At 42.6% G+C, this 16,596-nt stretch overlaps 2 protein-coding genes across 4 annotated transcripts; both read left to right on the top strand.

Moving 5' to 3' along the window:
- Positions 1-4,184: 4,184 nt before the first annotated feature.
- LOC133344933 (mesoderm posterior protein 1-like) lies at positions 4,185-6,565 on the top strand. Its single transcript, XM_061555262.1, has 3 exons — positions 4,185-4,306; positions 5,416-5,829; positions 6,508-6,565. The coding sequence occupies exons 1-3, from the start codon at positions 4,230-4,232 to the stop codon at positions 6,563-6,565; spliced, it is 549 nt and encodes a 182-aa protein (XP_061411246.1). The 5' UTR covers positions 4,185-4,229.
- Positions 6,566-11,207: 4,642 nt separating this feature from the next.
- On the top strand, positions 11,208-16,509 carry PSMC3IP (PSMC3 interacting protein). Of its 3 annotated transcripts, none has more exons than XM_061555593.1 (9): positions 11,208-11,299; positions 13,631-13,679; positions 14,070-14,170; positions 14,321-14,410; positions 14,617-14,728; positions 15,602-15,747; positions 15,881-15,934; positions 16,065-16,124; positions 16,407-16,509. In XM_061555593.1, the coding sequence occupies exons 2-9, from the start codon at positions 13,655-13,657 to the stop codon at positions 16,461-16,463; spliced, it is 645 nt and encodes a 214-aa protein (XP_061411577.1). In that variant the 5' UTR covers positions 11,208-11,299; positions 13,631-13,654; the 3' UTR covers positions 16,464-16,509. The 3 variants fall into 3 exon arrangements, with proteins under 3 accessions (XP_061411577.1, XP_061411578.1, XP_061411575.1); XM_061555594.1 differs by lacking the exon at positions 11,208-11,299 and adding an exon at positions 13,216-13,384; XM_061555591.1 differs by lacking the exon at positions 11,208-11,299 and adding an exon at positions 13,245-13,463.
- The last annotated feature ends 87 nt before the right edge of the window (positions 16,510-16,596 follow it).

Genomic DNA, 16,596 nt, shown 5'->3' on the forward strand with positions numbered 1-16,596 from the left:
CAAAAATCCAAGTTTCTCTACACACATGGTTTTGTTTTTGTTGACACAAAAGGGTGTAAACCAGCCATAGCTGATGCTACTTGTGTTCAGCTATATTTGATGTTTCTCTCTTGGATTATATAACTCCCTAAAAACATTCTAGATACTAACATACTCCACATGTTAATGACATTACATGGTATATAGGCTACTTGAATAATGTAGGGTATTGCTAATTTGTTTAATTTTATCATCCTAATTGCCCTACCCTTAATGTTTATTGTATTCTAGCATACTGAGCTCTCAACATGGTTACCCAAGTTTGATTCCAAACCACAGTTAACACCAGTGTGGAGTGATATCTGAAGCAGTCCTAGGCCTCTGCTCTCAACAACTGACACGAACCAGCATGGTAAAGTATGGTCAAACAACCCCTATGACCATGATGACATAGAAATGTGTTCACCCTGCAGTGGATTAACAAGAGCTGGAAATTAATCTACAGTACTACTATTAAATACATTATAAATTACAGTTTTTGCCAGTCACTGAATGAACATATTGGAAGTAGAGACATTAGCACTACAATAAAACAATGTAGAGTCTTCTTGGTTCCTTCGGTAAAGTCACGTAGAAGGGAAATAATAAAATAATAAAAATAAAACATAAAATAAATACTTTATTATGTTTTATTTTTGTAGAAGGGAAATAATAAAATAATAAAAAATAAACCTAATAAAATAATAATTTTATAATGTTTATTATTTTATTATTTACCTTATACGTGGCTTTAAAAATAATAAAACATAACAAAATAATTATTTTATTATGTTTTACTTTTATTATTTTATTATTTCCCTTCTACGTGACTTTACCGAAAGAACCAAGAAGATGAATCCCTGCAGTCACGAAAGCTTTAAATCGAAATTTAATGTAGAGTATGTATACATTTAATATCCTGACACTGTCCGAGGACCACACTAGTTTGTGAGAGGCACTGAGGTTGCCTTGGCACTTTCTTGGTTCTGGCCTTCAGTCTCTTACTTCGTGACTTCACTCTGGAGTTTCACTCCTCTTCCACATTTCTCTGCCTTGCTCTACACCCCGTTCACCACAGGCCTCACGAAGGTAGCCTCCACACTTGTCAAGTGTCATGAGATGCAGTTTCTTTAAGATGCTATTTCCAGTAAATTAAAATTGTTAATGCCATAATTGTGTAACTGCTCAGTATTCCAGTGTTCTGGTGTATGTTCACATTAATTATTCTATGATCCATTCAAATTTTTATAAAACACTGCACATGGATATAATTTTTATACATTCAATTTATGTGTAAATCAGAACATTAGGCTTTAGTATACTACACTATAGAATATGCATGTGACAGAGAAAGCACATTTTATAAGTCATCTTAAGATGCTTAGCAGTCAGGAAAGAAATCATCAGCTGATAGACAACGACACGAAGGCAAGGAAGGCTCTTCACTTCACAAGACTCTTCACTTATGTTCACACCAGACTTCTTCTGAGGAATAAGCTAATGAGATGGCATGCAGGGTGTGAATGATCGTTAGAGATACCACAGCTGATGAGCTGAGACCCCACCGTGTGTTTATAACTTTAAAAGGTTCTCTCTCTATTGGATCAAGATATACTTATTGAAAATGAAACAATAATATTGAGTCTTTTTAATATATAATATGCGTATTGAAAGTTGCAATAACAATTAAGGGGCCGGTGAGAAATGTGACGTTACATCAAAATTCGCAACTTTAAATAAATATAGACAACACGTTCTACTTAATTAAATATACTTTTTTATAAATGTTTTTCCTCCAACACCAGAGTGCAGCTCCACATTAAATACGCACTACAATGACAATACAGTAGTTTAAAGCGATTTGAAGCATGTTTTATTTTCAAAATGGAAATGTGGTTTTGGGGGGGGGGGCAGAGCTTTGTGACGTCATATTTGAGGGGGGGGTCTGACTTTTTGTGACGCCGTGTGATGAGGGGGGAGGGGTCAAAAATCGTCCAAAATCGCGTGACGTCATTTATGAACGGCCCCAAGGGACGCGATTATGTGTTTTTATATGCAAAGTGAAGTTAAAATATTCTGAAAACAAGATAGTAAAATGAACACTCAAGCAACCAAGGCGTTCTGTTGAAGCCCTCTGTTAACCAACACGGTTGGCTACATACGGTGCGAAATAAGTTGAACATAGATACATGAGGCCTCCCATTCTCCAATGTTACCGGCACCGCCTGGAATTCTCTTCCACTAACCATCCGTGCTGTTGACTCCCTGGCCCTGCTCAAGTCCAGGCTCAAGACCTTTTTTTCCCTTGCCTGACTATCTCTCTATAAATTAACATGTCCACTGTTTATGTACATCTATAACAATAAACATGCCCACACTTTATTTGCAGAATCTTTATATTGTGTGTAAATGTGGTAGCATTTAGACGATATATAAATCCAAACTGCATTGTATAATTCCTCGTTTTGTGTTTAGAGAAATATCTTGTGTTTTCCTCGCTTGACTAGTTGTCCTCTGACAACACACAGTGGCTTACTTTTTATAAGGAAGACCTCAAGACTGTAAATGATGACCACATTACCCTGCAAAGGGCAGCAGCATTCTTTCTGGTGCCATGGCTCATTCTGAACCGAAGCCAGAATTGCCTTTGTAAACCTGCAAAATGTTTAAGGTGACTGCAGCCATTTCAAAATTCCATTGGATACCCACCGTTCAGCATAGAACCCCATCAACAGCCTTTATGAAATAGGAAAAAAAATCTAATAATTTAGCATGATAAATAACCCCACATTTTCAATTGAAAGTTCCCAATAGATATAAGGTTGTGGGAGAGCGTGAAACTTAAAACATCACTGAGTATGCATGGTGTGCAAACTTTAGGTGTCAGACACCAGTGCCATGGGGAAGTGGGCTTGTTTGAAGTGGACCCTGACAGTCGCGTCATGCTGGTGGTGACAGACGGGGAAGCAACAGACACAGCATGCTAGGCACCGGCCTGCATGGGAAATCTTGCGGTACAGCACAAACCGGTGCCATGACCTGTGTGTTATGTGCTAATGAACACGCGTCTGTCAGGCTTAAACAGAACTTGGGTTGATGCTCACCACAGAAAAAAGTGAATATCAATTAAGTGTAAACCCGTTGGTGAGACTGCTGTTGTCACTGTAAACGCTTCACTTAATGCAGTCAGAGTGATGGAATATGTGTGAAGCTTGGTGTCCATTTATTACTCCAGTATAATTCAAAAACACGTGTGTTAGATAAAGGAAAATTGGATATTGTATGAGGAATTGCACATCTGTCTTACTCATGCAATTGCAATTTGCGATGGCTCGTCTACAGATACTATGTGGCTCATATATATACAACGATACAGAGCTGTCACGCAGAGAAGAGGGAACATTGTGCTTCTTGTATGCGTGCTTGCATGTGTTACACAGTAGATAACTGCAAACCGTAAAAGATTCGGCTTTAATGAGCCACCGACGATACACACTTAACAAATTAACATTCTGTATACACAGTGATCAACATTACCCGGGGCATTTATCTCTGCATATTTTAATAACCAGTTATATTGTTATAATTAACATGTTATGTGTTATTATCTAACGAGTCTCTTATAATGTGCAATCACTAAACCTGCTTAAGTAAATTTCACTGTGGGTGTATTTATTTTGTCCTTCACATTGCAGCTTCGATTGAACTTTGGTGTCTCGGACATCTGCTAAGTGGCAATTTCACACCATGCAGAGAAGTGGCTTTGATGTGCTGCAGCAGGGCATGTTGGGAAGTACCCCTCATTCACCCTCCCAATCCTTCACCAGCCCTCAAACTCAACTGCATATAAACGTGGACTACAGCACAAGACTCATCAGAGTGGTTCTGTCTTCAATTTCGTCCATTACCTTCTTCTGTTCCTGCTAACGGGTTGGCCCCATTGTGAGTTCTGTTACGCAAAAATTATTCCATCACTGTAGTGAAGACTTAGGTCACATCAGCATAGGTAAGTGCAACTTTTGAGGGTTTGTTTAAAAATTGCAAAGAGGCTTTTCACCAATGAATTCTAAATGCTGTCTGTTCAATTGTGGTATAACGAACGGTCGTTTTTAATATTTATTTCAAACCATATATCATAAAACAAATGCACTTTTATGAATCCTTTGTTTGACGAATGTTTGGTTTTTCATCAACAGAATTATCACGGAAGCATGGAGGCAAGCTGTGAGTTTCTGGACATAAGGGAGGATGCTTTTCAGACCGCAGGTCCACTTGCTCCGAGCAGACGGTATGTATCTCCCTTTGAAACCATTTCTCGTCTCATGAAGAACATAGCACATGATTCTGACTTAAAAATTTCGTGACTGCAGGAATTCATATTCTATGGTTCTTTTGGTAAAGTCACGTAGATCGAAAACATCATCAGGATGACGACCGCTTGTGTTGCGATCGAAACTTCGTGATATTTTTATTATTTTTATTCACTTTATTTGATTTATTTACTTGTTATTAATTTTTTCTATCTACGTGACTACCGAAAGAACCATAGAACATAGCACATGCTTTTTTTATCCGATTTGATGGAGTACTGTAATGTTAAGAAAGTACAATAGTGTTAATATACGTACATTATACTTTATTTGTGGATTTATTTACTGTACATCTGCTTTTCCTGTGCCATATGTTTCATTTATACTCCACACCGTATCTTTATTGCACAATTTTTCAGCGCACAACTCTGTAAACTTTAAAGTACGTAGTTTTATATTCAGGAAAACAAATGGAAATATACTGCAGTTGTCTTGAATTTTCATGAAACTATAAGAAATCAAAAATTCCTACATTGCACTGAAGCAATGTAGAACATTTTCCAATTGCATTATCTTGCCCATGGCTTGCATGTTCACAGTCTGTGCACGTGGCACAATGTTAATATTGTCTCAGTGCAAACAATAACTACGTCTAATTTTGATTTAAAGCTTTCGTGACTGCAAGGATTCATATTCTTGGTTCTTTTGGTAAAGTCACGTAGAAGGGAAACAATAAAATAATAAAAATATAAAACAATAAAATTCTCACGACGTTTCGACTGCAACACAAGCAATCATCATCAGATGTGATAAACACACAATTTTATTGTTTATATTTTTATTATTTTATTGTTTCCCTTCTACGTGACTTTACCGAAAGAACCAAGAATACGTCTAATTAATCATATATTGTGCTGTACATTTTAAATATTTGAAATAAAATAATGCTTCAGCAGTACACCGGCTTATTTTTTTATTTCACCCGCTGAATTGCATTATTTTAACCAAACCAAATCAAGTGGTCACTTTGCATCGACTGCAAGTAACCGACGGTCATGTTTTTTTTTTTTAAACACAACGTTTTCAGAGAAAACCAACCCAACCAGCGTGTTGGAGTAAGGCGGGCACGCAAGAACGAGCGTGAGAAGCTGCGGATGCGCAAATTGACCCGGGCACTGCGGGCACTGCAGGGCATCCTGCCCCCTCACCTGGTGGCCGCCGGTCGTCCACTCAGCAAAATCCAGACACTCCGACTCACCATCCGCTACATAGCGCAGCTATCTCGCCTATTGCAGCATGGAACCGGGGAGGCCGGCGGGTCACAGGAGGTCAAAGACGACTCGGCACAAAGCTGCTCCGAGCCTCCATCCCTCCTGCACGACCGGTCTCCGGGCAGCAGCTGGAAGTGGGAAGAAGATTTGGTTCACCCTGCAATGGGGACAATGGGACAATGGCACGCTTCACAGACTCTGCTCGCATCCCAGCCACTGCCTCTTGAAAAGTGGGTCTCGCATGGAGCAGCGGTGGAGGAAGAGAGGGGTGGTGTTGTATGCAAACAGGAACCCTCGTGGAATAGCTGTTCACACGTGTACTGTGATCCTGACCCACGGTGGGCATCTGACAGCGAGGAGACATGGTCGCACTCATCCCCAAACAAGTCTGAATCGCCACTCGAGCAATACAGTCCCCGGTAAGGATAACATATCTTGTATTCTAATCCATGCTCGTGAAAGCTGGCTGCATGTCCTTGGAATGTGTTAACGAATGTTTTTATTTTGTATTCTTGTTATGGCAAGAGAGGACTCCCTTGAGAGATACTTTGGTCTCATTTATTTGAAACAATTCTGCCTTTGCGGTGCAACAGTTGGTGATGCTTCACAAATGTTAAACACATTATGCACTCTTAAATAGTATACACAGCAATTCATTTGGGAAAATCGTAATAGTTTCGCAATCTGTGCATACAAAAATTAGTAGTGAATTGCAACACAGCATCTTATGTTGAAAAATGGTCAATCGAAGTAATGTGATATATGTACTGTAATCGTAAATTGCTGTACTCTAATCTCTACAGTGGGAGATTTTTTTTTCTGCACAGTGACAATGATCAGCAAATATACTTGATTTGAAATAATACTAACGTCGTATTCCTGTACTTGTGTGTATTATTTTTCCACAGATACGTCAAGGGCTGGGAAGGATCAACCATGCAACCCTTCTCCATGCTCCACGCATAAATCGACTGCACCTGGAGTATTGCATACTTTTTAAATATATAATTTGTACATTTTAAACTTCTAAAACGCTACAGTATTTCTTTTAAAGCTTACAGTTTTTCCTGTATCAATCAACTGCTGGATAAAGGCCTTCCCTCGTCGTGTCAGTCATTGCGGTTGTTTGACCATAACTCCACCGCACTGGTCAGTGCAAATTGGTAAGGGGGTGCAGGATCGGTTTCGATATCACTACCCACTGATGTTAGCCATGGTCAGGAATCTAACTCCCCGGTGAACATCCCAGCGTTGGAATGTACAGTATTTGGAACCTTTGGACCAAAGTTGGGCCATGATTTGGAACCTTTGGACCAAAGTTGGGCCATGATTTGGAACCTTTGGACCAAAGTTGGGCCATGATTTGGAACCTTTGGACCAAAGTTGGGCCATGATTTCTGGGTCAGATGCCCATGTTCAGTGCTAAGCACTGTGCCACCATCCTAGTCCATTGAGAGACAAGACGGTATTGTATTGAAAATAACTTTGAATGGCCATATCTAATCACATTGTTAAACTTTTTAGCCACAATGATCCATGTAAATACGTAGCACAAATTTAGTCTCATTTTTGTTTGTTCACATTGATAACATTTTCTGAAATTGTTGATTCTGAGTTTTTACCGTGAGAGAGATCGTTGGCTGATAGCGTATAGCACTTTCAGTGGAAGTGTCCGGTATTTTGTTATTTATAACAGAATAATGTGTTTTATGTGGCCAGCCCGATTGAGAAAATTACAAAAGGTATGTTTGAAAGGAAAACATGCATCATGCATTACGTAAAGTCAATGAGTGCCGTACATTGTTAGTTAATTATAAAGTGTTTTGCTCTGTCGTGATTGGATCCTGTGTACTTGTAGCTACGTCTAGTGTTTTGTGTCGCTTTATATTAAAACAAGGCCGTAATTATAATATATATTGGGGGGGACATATCCCCCCCCCCCCCCAATATTCAAATATTCTCAAAATGTCCCCCCCCCCAATATATTGATATAAGAAATATTTTTTAAATAATAATTGCTATGCTCCGACAGGCAACCACGCACCGCCGTCCGAAATAATCATTAGCACATGTAATCATAATCATAACTAAACTGAACAAATTGCCATTATTATTACTACCGGTTTTAGTATTACGGTGTACTGCAGTTCTGAGTATGGTTTGTCCAAGTTGTGTTGCCGTGCCTCAGCAGACGCCGTTGCTCGACTGCTGTGGGTAGGTACAATCAATGTCAAACTCTGTCCTGTCTCTCAATTTCATTACTTTCAAATGTATTAAAAAGTGGAAAACTAAAATGTAATATGAGTGTTACGTAGGCTATCTCACTGTCGAGTGGAAACAAGCTTTTTTGGTGAAAACGGGCTGATTTGCGATTGCTAATCAATCAACCATTTGAAAAGTTACTTGGGAAGTTAATTAGCCACACATTCACCCAGCGACCAACAGTGGCGCTCACGGGCGGATTCAACTCACGTTAATGTCTTTATTACCTTATATTTGTCAGAAAGCCCACGTGAAGTCTGAGTAAAGTGTCAATCATTTATGTTGCGCTGCATATGTGATATTTGTACTGTAGTAACTTTCATTTATTGCATATCCGTATAGCTGTACTTGCTTATGATAAATAACATTATTAGTGTTTCTTTGATTAAAGTGCAAGCAGTTTTATTAGTCAGCTTTCATTCACAGTGAGTATCATCATGAGCAAGATGAAGGGTGGCAGATTTTTTTCTGGGGGGGGGGGGGGCCCCAGACCCCCTGGAAGATTTGGTCCCCCCCAATGTTGACTCCATGGCTACGGACCTTGTATTAAAACAATGCACACGTTGGTCTTACTATATTACTGCATTAGCCACCTGTGTAATTTTTGTAAGCGTTTCCTATCCACTTTAACAGCAGTGGCCCATCACGCAGATAAAGGACAAACTTTCCACGCAAATCAGAGATGGCTTCAAGCTCTCATCAGGAGTTAATTATCACTACCCCACTGGGTTTGCCCGGCGGGGGCATCTGGACAGGGCAGATGGGGCCCCTTGCCCTGGTCTTCACACCTCGTGTCTGATTCTCCCTCATCCCCTCGGCGTGAAGTGGCTGTGGCTGCCACAGCTGTTGCGGTGGGCGCCGCTCAGTCTGGGTTGGGATTAATCTGCGTGGAGTCTCCCAGGGGGGTGTCGGGACGAGACCACGTTCCCCGCCACCCCACAGCGGGGCTTGGGTGTCAATGTTCGCTTTTGTGTGCAAACACCTACACACTAATATGGGCAGAGTAAATGAGTAGACACTAAGCCCCCTCCTTCCCATGTAGAAAAAAAAATCCCCCCACCACATGAGCCAAGACTTCCTGAAAAGGAAACATAGAAATTACATGACGTTTCGGGCAATGGTCCTTTATCATAGCATAGTTGTGTCTCCACATTGAAATTTAAGTATCTTTACACATCCCATCAGCTGCACTGCCTTCTTTCTGGGAGGGCATTTGTTTCAGCAGCATTGATTCCGCACAAGCAAACTCTGAACCGGCTTCAATATTCAGTATCTCAGCAGCAGTCAGGCTCCCTTGCACCAATGCTCGTCAACTGTCAGCTGTTTAGAGGTTAAGACCGTCGCTTATTTAGTTAGGCGGACGATAAGCCTTCAACTAGGACACGTGCTTATTTTGTGACAAAGAGTCGTCGGGGTTGAGCCGGCTCGTCATCCCACCGGGGTCGATAAACATGAAAATCGCTTTGGGAAACGTCAACCGTGGTTGGATGGACTGGCCTCTGCCATAGGAATGCGGAATTTCCTCCTTTTGTTAAAATACGCAGTGCCGTTAGCGTGCGAACACGATTAAAGGAAGTAGGACCTGGTGAGGTGGGTGAACACCAGCGATGAAGAAACAAAGGCAGTCCTCTATAACTCGAAGAAACCCCCACGCGTGCAAGGGGGCAACACTCTATCCCATACAGGCCACGTGCATGGACACCACTAACACTCCCCCAACGTGCGATCTCAATAGGTGCTCGCTAACAGCAGCACATTTTAGAGATATGAAAATCCAATGGGGACTTTAACAGTACAAGTACTGACAACGAGTGACTTGGCTATCTGATGAGTGACAGCGTCTGGTGAGTGATTGGATTGTCAGGACATCTGTGAAAAGGAACTTGATAGCTCATTGGATTTCTTCAGTAAAAAAAAATATTTGATTGTGAAACTCAAGTAACGTGTTTAATACTGGTATGACTGCTTGTCGGTGCCTTTATGACAATATTCACACTACCTGAGATGTCTACAGGACTGTGTTATACAACCGTCTTGAAGAAATGCCATCAAAGTCAACCAATTCTAGATTTGAAGCTTTCGTGACTGCAAGGATTCATACTTAGGTTTTATCGGTAAAGTCACGTAGGAAAAAATAAACAATAAAAATAAATAGAAATAAAAGTAATAGAAATAATAGAAATAATAGTCAACTAAACCATGGGTGAACGTGGAGTGGATGCACGTGCTGGATTAATTTACAACGGAGCCCCCCTCGAAGCAACAACGCACCACAAACATTTTATTATTACTTATTAAATACTGTTGATAGGTTTATAAAATACATCAAATGAATACAATGACAGTACTGTTATAACGCAATTAAATTAAGTGGGGGACAGATACACGAAGGAGACATTAGGCTTAGCTATGTTGTCACTTCTGGCCTTGCGTGTACTTGGTGTTTAATTAGTGTGGGATGTGAACACATCCACCCTGACCCCGCCCCTCACCCCCCCCCTCACCCCGCCCCTCATCCCCTCACCCCGCCCCTCACACCCTCACCCCGCCCCTCACACCCTCACCCCCTCACCCCGCCCCTCACCCCAAGCCACATACCCCCCCTCACCCCGCCCCTCACACCCTGACCCCAAGCCACATACCCCCCCCTCATCCAGCCCCTCACCCCCGCCCCTCACGCCCTCACCCCGCCCCTCACCCCAAGCCACATACCCCCCCCTCACCCAGCCCCTCACCCCGCCCCTCACCACCCCCCCTCACCCCGCCCCTCACGCCCTCACCCCGCCCCTCACCCCAAGCCACATACCCCCCCCTCACCCAGCCCCTCACCCCGCCCCTCACCACCCCCCCTCACCCCGCCCCTCACGCCCTCACCCCGCCCCTCACCCCAAGCCACATACCCCCCCCCTCACCCCGCCCCTCACACCCTGACCCCAAGCCACATACCCCCCCCCCCTCACCCAGCCCCTCACCCCGCCCCTCACGCCCTGACCCCGCCCTCACCCCAAGCCACATACCCCCCCCTCACCCCGCCCCTCACCCCGCCCCTCACGCCCTCACCCCAACCGACACCCAAACCCACACCCCCTCTCCCCAATGCACACCCCGTCCCTAACCCCGCCCCTCATCCCCTAACCCCGCCCCTATCCACATAACCCCGCCCCTCATCCCCTAACCCCGCCCCTCATCCCCTAACCCCGCCCCTATCCACATAACCCCGCCCCTCATCCCCTAACCCCGCCCCTCACCCCCTAACCCCGCCCCTGATCCCCTAACCCCGCCCCTCATCCCCTAACCCCGCCCCTAACCCCTTAACCCCGCCCCTAACCCCGCCCCTCATCACCAACCCCTCCCGCTCACCGGGAGAGTCACGTGACTGATTCGCTGGTCACGTGGTCGGGTTTCGCGCCAATTTAGAAGCAAGAGAGAAGCGCCAAGGTTCAACAAATTGAGCACTCGCCGATACAGCAACACAGACACTAACACTAGTACAGCCACTAACACAGACACTAACACAGACACTAACACTAGTACAGCCACTAACACTAGTACAGTCACATACACTAACACAGCCACTAACACTAGTACAGTCACATACACTGACACTAGTACAGTCACTAACACAGTCACTAACACTAGTACAGCCACTAACACTAGTACAGACACTAACACAGACACTAACACTAGTACAGATACTAACACTAGTACAGTCACATACACTAACACAGACACTAACACTAGTACAGTCACATACACTAACACAGACACATACACTAACACAGACACATACACTAGTACAGACACTAACACTAGTACAGACACTAACACTAGTACAGACACTAACACTAGTACAGACACTAACACAGACACATACACTAACACTAGTACAGACACTAACACAGACACTAACACTAGTACAGTCACATACACTAACACAGACACATACACTAACACTAGTACAGACACTAACACAGACACTAACACTAGTACAGACACATACACTAAAACAGACACTAACACTAGTACAGTCACATACACTAACACAGACACATACACTAACACAGTCACATACACTAACACAGACACATACACTAGTACAGACACTAACACTAGTACAGACACTAACACTAGTACAGACACTAACACTAGTACAGACACTAACACAGACACATACACTAACACTAGTACAGACACTAACACTAACACAGACACTAACACTAGTACAGTCACATACACTAACACAGACACATACACTAACACAGACACTAACACTAGTACAGACACAGACACTAACACTAGTACAGTCACATACACTAACACAGACACTAACACTAGTACAGTCACATACACTAACACAGACACATACACTAACACAGACACTAACACTAGTACAGACACATACACTAACACAGCCACTAACACTAGTACAGACACATACACTAACACATACACTAACACAGACACATACACTAACACAGCCACTAACACTAGTACAGACACATACACTAACACAGACACATACACTAACACATACACATACACTAACACATACACTAACACAGACACATACACTAACACTAGTACAGACACATACACTAACACAGACACATACACTAACACAGTCACTAGTACAGTCACTAACACAGTCACTAGTACAGTCACTAGTACAGTCACTAGCACAGTCACTAGTACAGTTACCAGTACAGTCACTAACACAGTCACTAGTACAGTCACTAGTACAGTCACTGACAGTCACTAGCACAGTCACTAGTACAGTCACTAACACAGTCACTAGTACAGTCACTAGCACAGTCACTAACACAGTCACTAGTACAGTCACTAGTACAGCCACTGACACAGTCACTTGTACAGTCACTAACACAGTCACTAGTACAGTCACTAACACAGTCACTAGTACAGTCACTAGTACAGTCACTAACACAGTCACTAGTACAGTCACTAACACAGTCACTAGTACAGTCACTAGTACAGTCACTAGTACAGTCGCTACCACAGTCACTAGTACAGTCACTAGTACAGTCACTAGCACAGTCACTAGCACAGTCACTAGCACAGTCACTAACACAGTCACTAACACAGTCACTAACACAGTCACTAGTACAGTCACTAGTACAGCCACTGACACAGTCACTAGTACAGTTACTAGTACAGTCACTAACACAGTCACTAGTACAGTCACTAGTACAGTCACTAGTACAGTCACTGACACAGTCACTAGTACAGTCACTAGTACAGTCACTAACACAGTCACTAGTACAGTCACTAGTACAGTCACTAACCATAGTCACTGACACAGCCACTGATACAGCCACTGACACAGTCACTGACAAAGCCACTAACACAGCCACCGACAGCCACTAACGCTCACACACTAACTCCTAGCACCCTACAAATACGCACACAACCTAACAACTCGTGTTACAATAATTAACTCAACTCGGTAAATAACTGTACACTACTCGTGTCAATGACAACGCGCTTGGTGAGCGACTCGGCTGCCTGGTGAGTGTCCAGTGAGCCACAGTGCCTGACCCGACGACCTGAATCGGTGACCTTGTCCGCTGAGGGTATAGGCTGGCAGGTGAGCGACCCCTTGGGTAACTATGTAGTCGTGAGTGAGTGACTGAGCTGTCTGGAGAGTGACTTGGCTGCTTGATGAATGGCAATGTATGCTGAGTGACTTGGGCTGTCTGAGTGAGGGGTCTGGGTGATTCGACTGAGGTGTCTGGCTTCTCTGCGCTGCCGCAGGTGAACAAGGATCCGGTCATCACCATGAGCAAGGCGAAGGACGCGACAGGCGAGTGTCACCCTGGGCCCGCTCTGTTCCACCAACTCACCACCACTCTGTAGCGAGGAAACTGGGGACCAGAGTTCATCGTGGCCGTGACTTGAGCTCTGCGAAGGCGAGCAGTGGGCCCTGTTTCAGCCTCGTCCACGCAGAGGGCCTGAATATTTGCCCAGTCGACTGACAAGAGGCCCCTGGGCTCTTCGTCATTCAATCTTATTGACGTTAGAGCAGATGCGCTTACGTGGCTTAGACAGGTTGACCTTGCATAAATCCTGACAGTAACAGCAGCAGTCTGTGTGGCATTTGCACCCTTAAATGTTCACATTTCTGGAATTGGTACATTGATAGACCGAAATTTTACATGTTTAATGTGAGATGACAATTTTTCTGTCTTATCAGCCCCCGGAGTGATTTTAAATTACCTGAATCACCAGAATCGCCCATACAGTGCTCAAGATATACAGGGAAACCTGAACAAGCAACATGCATTCGGAAAGACGGTGAGCATTTGACAGATGCACGTTTTTTTTTCAAAAACAATAGGAAAATATCCTCACAAATCGACCGTTTACAAATGTTATTTCAAAGTGCATGCTGGCTTTTTTTCAGTATATCTGTTTATACCTGGTGTCCTGTAATTGTTCACACAGGCTGTGGTAAAAGCCCTGGACCAACTTGCTCAGGAAGGGCAGATCAAAGAGAAAGTTTATGGAAAGCAGAAGATTTACTTTGCCAACCAGGTGAAAAACCAACACTTTTTTCCCCACACAAAGCTGGCATTTAAGACATTTCCTTAATGCATTTAGCAAATTAGAGATGTAAGAATCCTTCGTGTTTATACCCGTGTAAATTATCAATTGGAAAAATGTACTTGAACAAATACTTTTTTTGTTGTCTATGGAAATTGCTGAAAATTATGACAAACTATTGTTTGATTTTTTTTTAGGATCAGTTTCCGATAGTTGCAGATAATGAACTGAAGGACCTGGATCAGAAGGTCGTGGAGCTCAATCAAGGGATAAAGGAGAATCAGCAGGTCTGCAAGGAGCTGGAGACAGGTAAGGCATACTGCTACATTGCCCCACTGCACTGCCAAGTATTCCCTGACAATGTGTAGGTTTGTGTGGTGCATATACAGTTGTGCACTTCAGGCAAATATTTAACCTTGTGCATTATTATTATGAATCTACGGAAATTAAATGGAATGGCAACTGATGGGGAAATAATCTGACATTTGCTTATGCTTCATAAATAATTTGGTTCATATAGAGTAAGAGTTCCTCTTTTTACCAGTATTGCATGTGTTACCTTGCTGTGTTTAACTGAAATACGTGGGGTGCGTTTGTAATATGTGTGACAGCATGCACAAATGTATGCTCCTGTATGTGTGAGAATAGTAGTATCCAATCATATACGTACTGTCAGGTATTGTACATCTGAAAGAGATCTGATGATGATTTATACAACATGGGGACCTGGCCAAGGTGAATCTTAGAAGTAAAACCTTAGTTTTAGAAATAAACATAATTTTGTAAGGTACCCACATTGTAATGCTGTAAAGAATCAGAATGTTTTATGTCAATATGAAACACAGCAGCTTCGGGAGGCCTTCATCCAGCAGTGGATTACCCATAGCTCATACTAATTCCTTCATCAATCACCCAAGAAAGCCATGCTGTTTCCAGCATTGGGGTTGTATTCAACACCAATGCCTTTTTTTGGTTTTAGCTATGGGAAGAAACCAGATAACCCAGAGGAAACCCATGCAGAATAAGGAACGAACATACAAACTCCACACAGAAAGCCACCCGAGTCAGGAATTTAAACCAGCTCCTTGGTGTGAGGCAAAAGTGATACCACTGCACCACCCTGCTGTCCATGATCATCATGAAGCAAGGCAAGAGCCGTAAACATTGGCTGTGTGTGTGTAGAACTGCGAGGATTGACTAACTCCATGGTCACTGAAGACCTAAAGGGGGAGACAGAGCGGCTGCGTGCAGACTGCTCCGCACTAGAGGAGCGGCTCAACACGATCAAAAACTCTTCTCATGTCGTCACGCCGGAGGAGAAGGAAGAGGTACATTTATGATGGATTTTATGCGGTATGTGCCGTTGTATAAGCAAATTCTGACTGCTACGTTAGATCTAGAATCTTCTGTTGATAAATAAGATGTATTGTTTAAAATATTGAAGTTTTTGTTCCTTTGTAGGTGTACAAACATAGAGTTCAATATGTGAAGGAGTGGAGAAGAAGAAAGAGAATGGTATGGCTGATGCATCGGCTGGGTGTGGTTTAATTTACCAAAGCAACGTTGCATTGAACTGGGACTTAATTTGGTATTGTACATTTCCTTAAAGATATGTTGTAAAATATTGGTTAATCTTATTTTACAGGCTACAGATATGATTGATGCAGTTTTGGAAGGCTACCCTAAGACAAAAAAACACTTTTACGTAAGTGCAAATGTTCCTTTACTTTGCCGAAAGAACGAAAGTTTTTTTTCTCCAAATATTTGCAATCCTGTCTTGAGACCTTCAGGATATGTGTAGGTTATATGCTTTCCATGATGACCATACTGAAGATTGAGATACTGTGTCTAGCTGATATTTGACACATAGAACATCACTGAGAGATGGGACTGCATGTAGATGTTTTATAAATCCAAACTGGATTGTAACTACAGCAATATCAATGTTCACTGTAAAATATGTTGATATATTTTTTCTTATTTTTAGGAGGAAGTTGGCATTGAAACAGATGATGATCACAAGGTGACCATCCCCAACATTTAAATTCAGTACAACTGCTTTCATGACTTTAATAAACGATTGTACAGTTGCTTTACAAGCTGGTGTTTTTTTTATTTCGCTCTAATGCTGGAAGTATATATAAATCATTACCTCTGTCTTGTACAAGGGAACAATA

The sequence above is a fragment of the Lethenteron reissneri genome, chromosome 21 (genome assembly GCF_015708825.2).
Source record: "Lethenteron reissneri isolate LAM-NWPU_2019-01 chromosome 21, ASM1570882v1, whole genome shotgun sequence".
NCBI lineage: Eukaryota > Metazoa > Chordata > Hyperoartia > Petromyzontiformes > Petromyzontidae > Lethenteron > Lethenteron reissneri.

What these genes read in the sequence shown, in the direction of transcription:
- LOC133344933 (XM_061555262.1), top strand. Translation starts at nt 4,230, where the DNA reads ATGGAGGCAAGCTGTGAGTTTCTGGACATAAGGGAGGATGCTTTTCAG. An exon ending in CCACTTGCTCCGAGCAGACG is followed by an intron (nt 4,307 to 5,415) that starts GTATGTATCTCC and finishes CAACGTTTTCAG; the next exon opens with AGAAAACCAACCCAACCAGC. An exon ending in CAGCCACTGCCTCTTGAAAA is followed by an intron (nt 5,830 to 6,507) that starts GTGGGTCTCGCA and finishes ATTTTTCCACAG; the next exon opens with ATACGTCAAGGGCTGGGAAG.
- PSMC3IP (XM_061555593.1), top strand. Translation starts at nt 13,655, where the DNA reads ATGAGCAAGGCGAAGGACGCGACAG. An exon ending in CTGCAAGGAGCTGGAGACAG is followed by an intron (nt 14,729 to 15,601) that starts GTAAGGCATACT and finishes GTGTGTGTGTAG; the next exon opens with AACTGCGAGGATTGACTAAC. An exon ending in GGAGAAGAAGAAAGAGAATG is followed by an intron (nt 15,935 to 16,064) that starts GTATGGCTGATG and finishes CTTATTTTACAG; the next exon opens with GCTACAGATATGATTGATGC.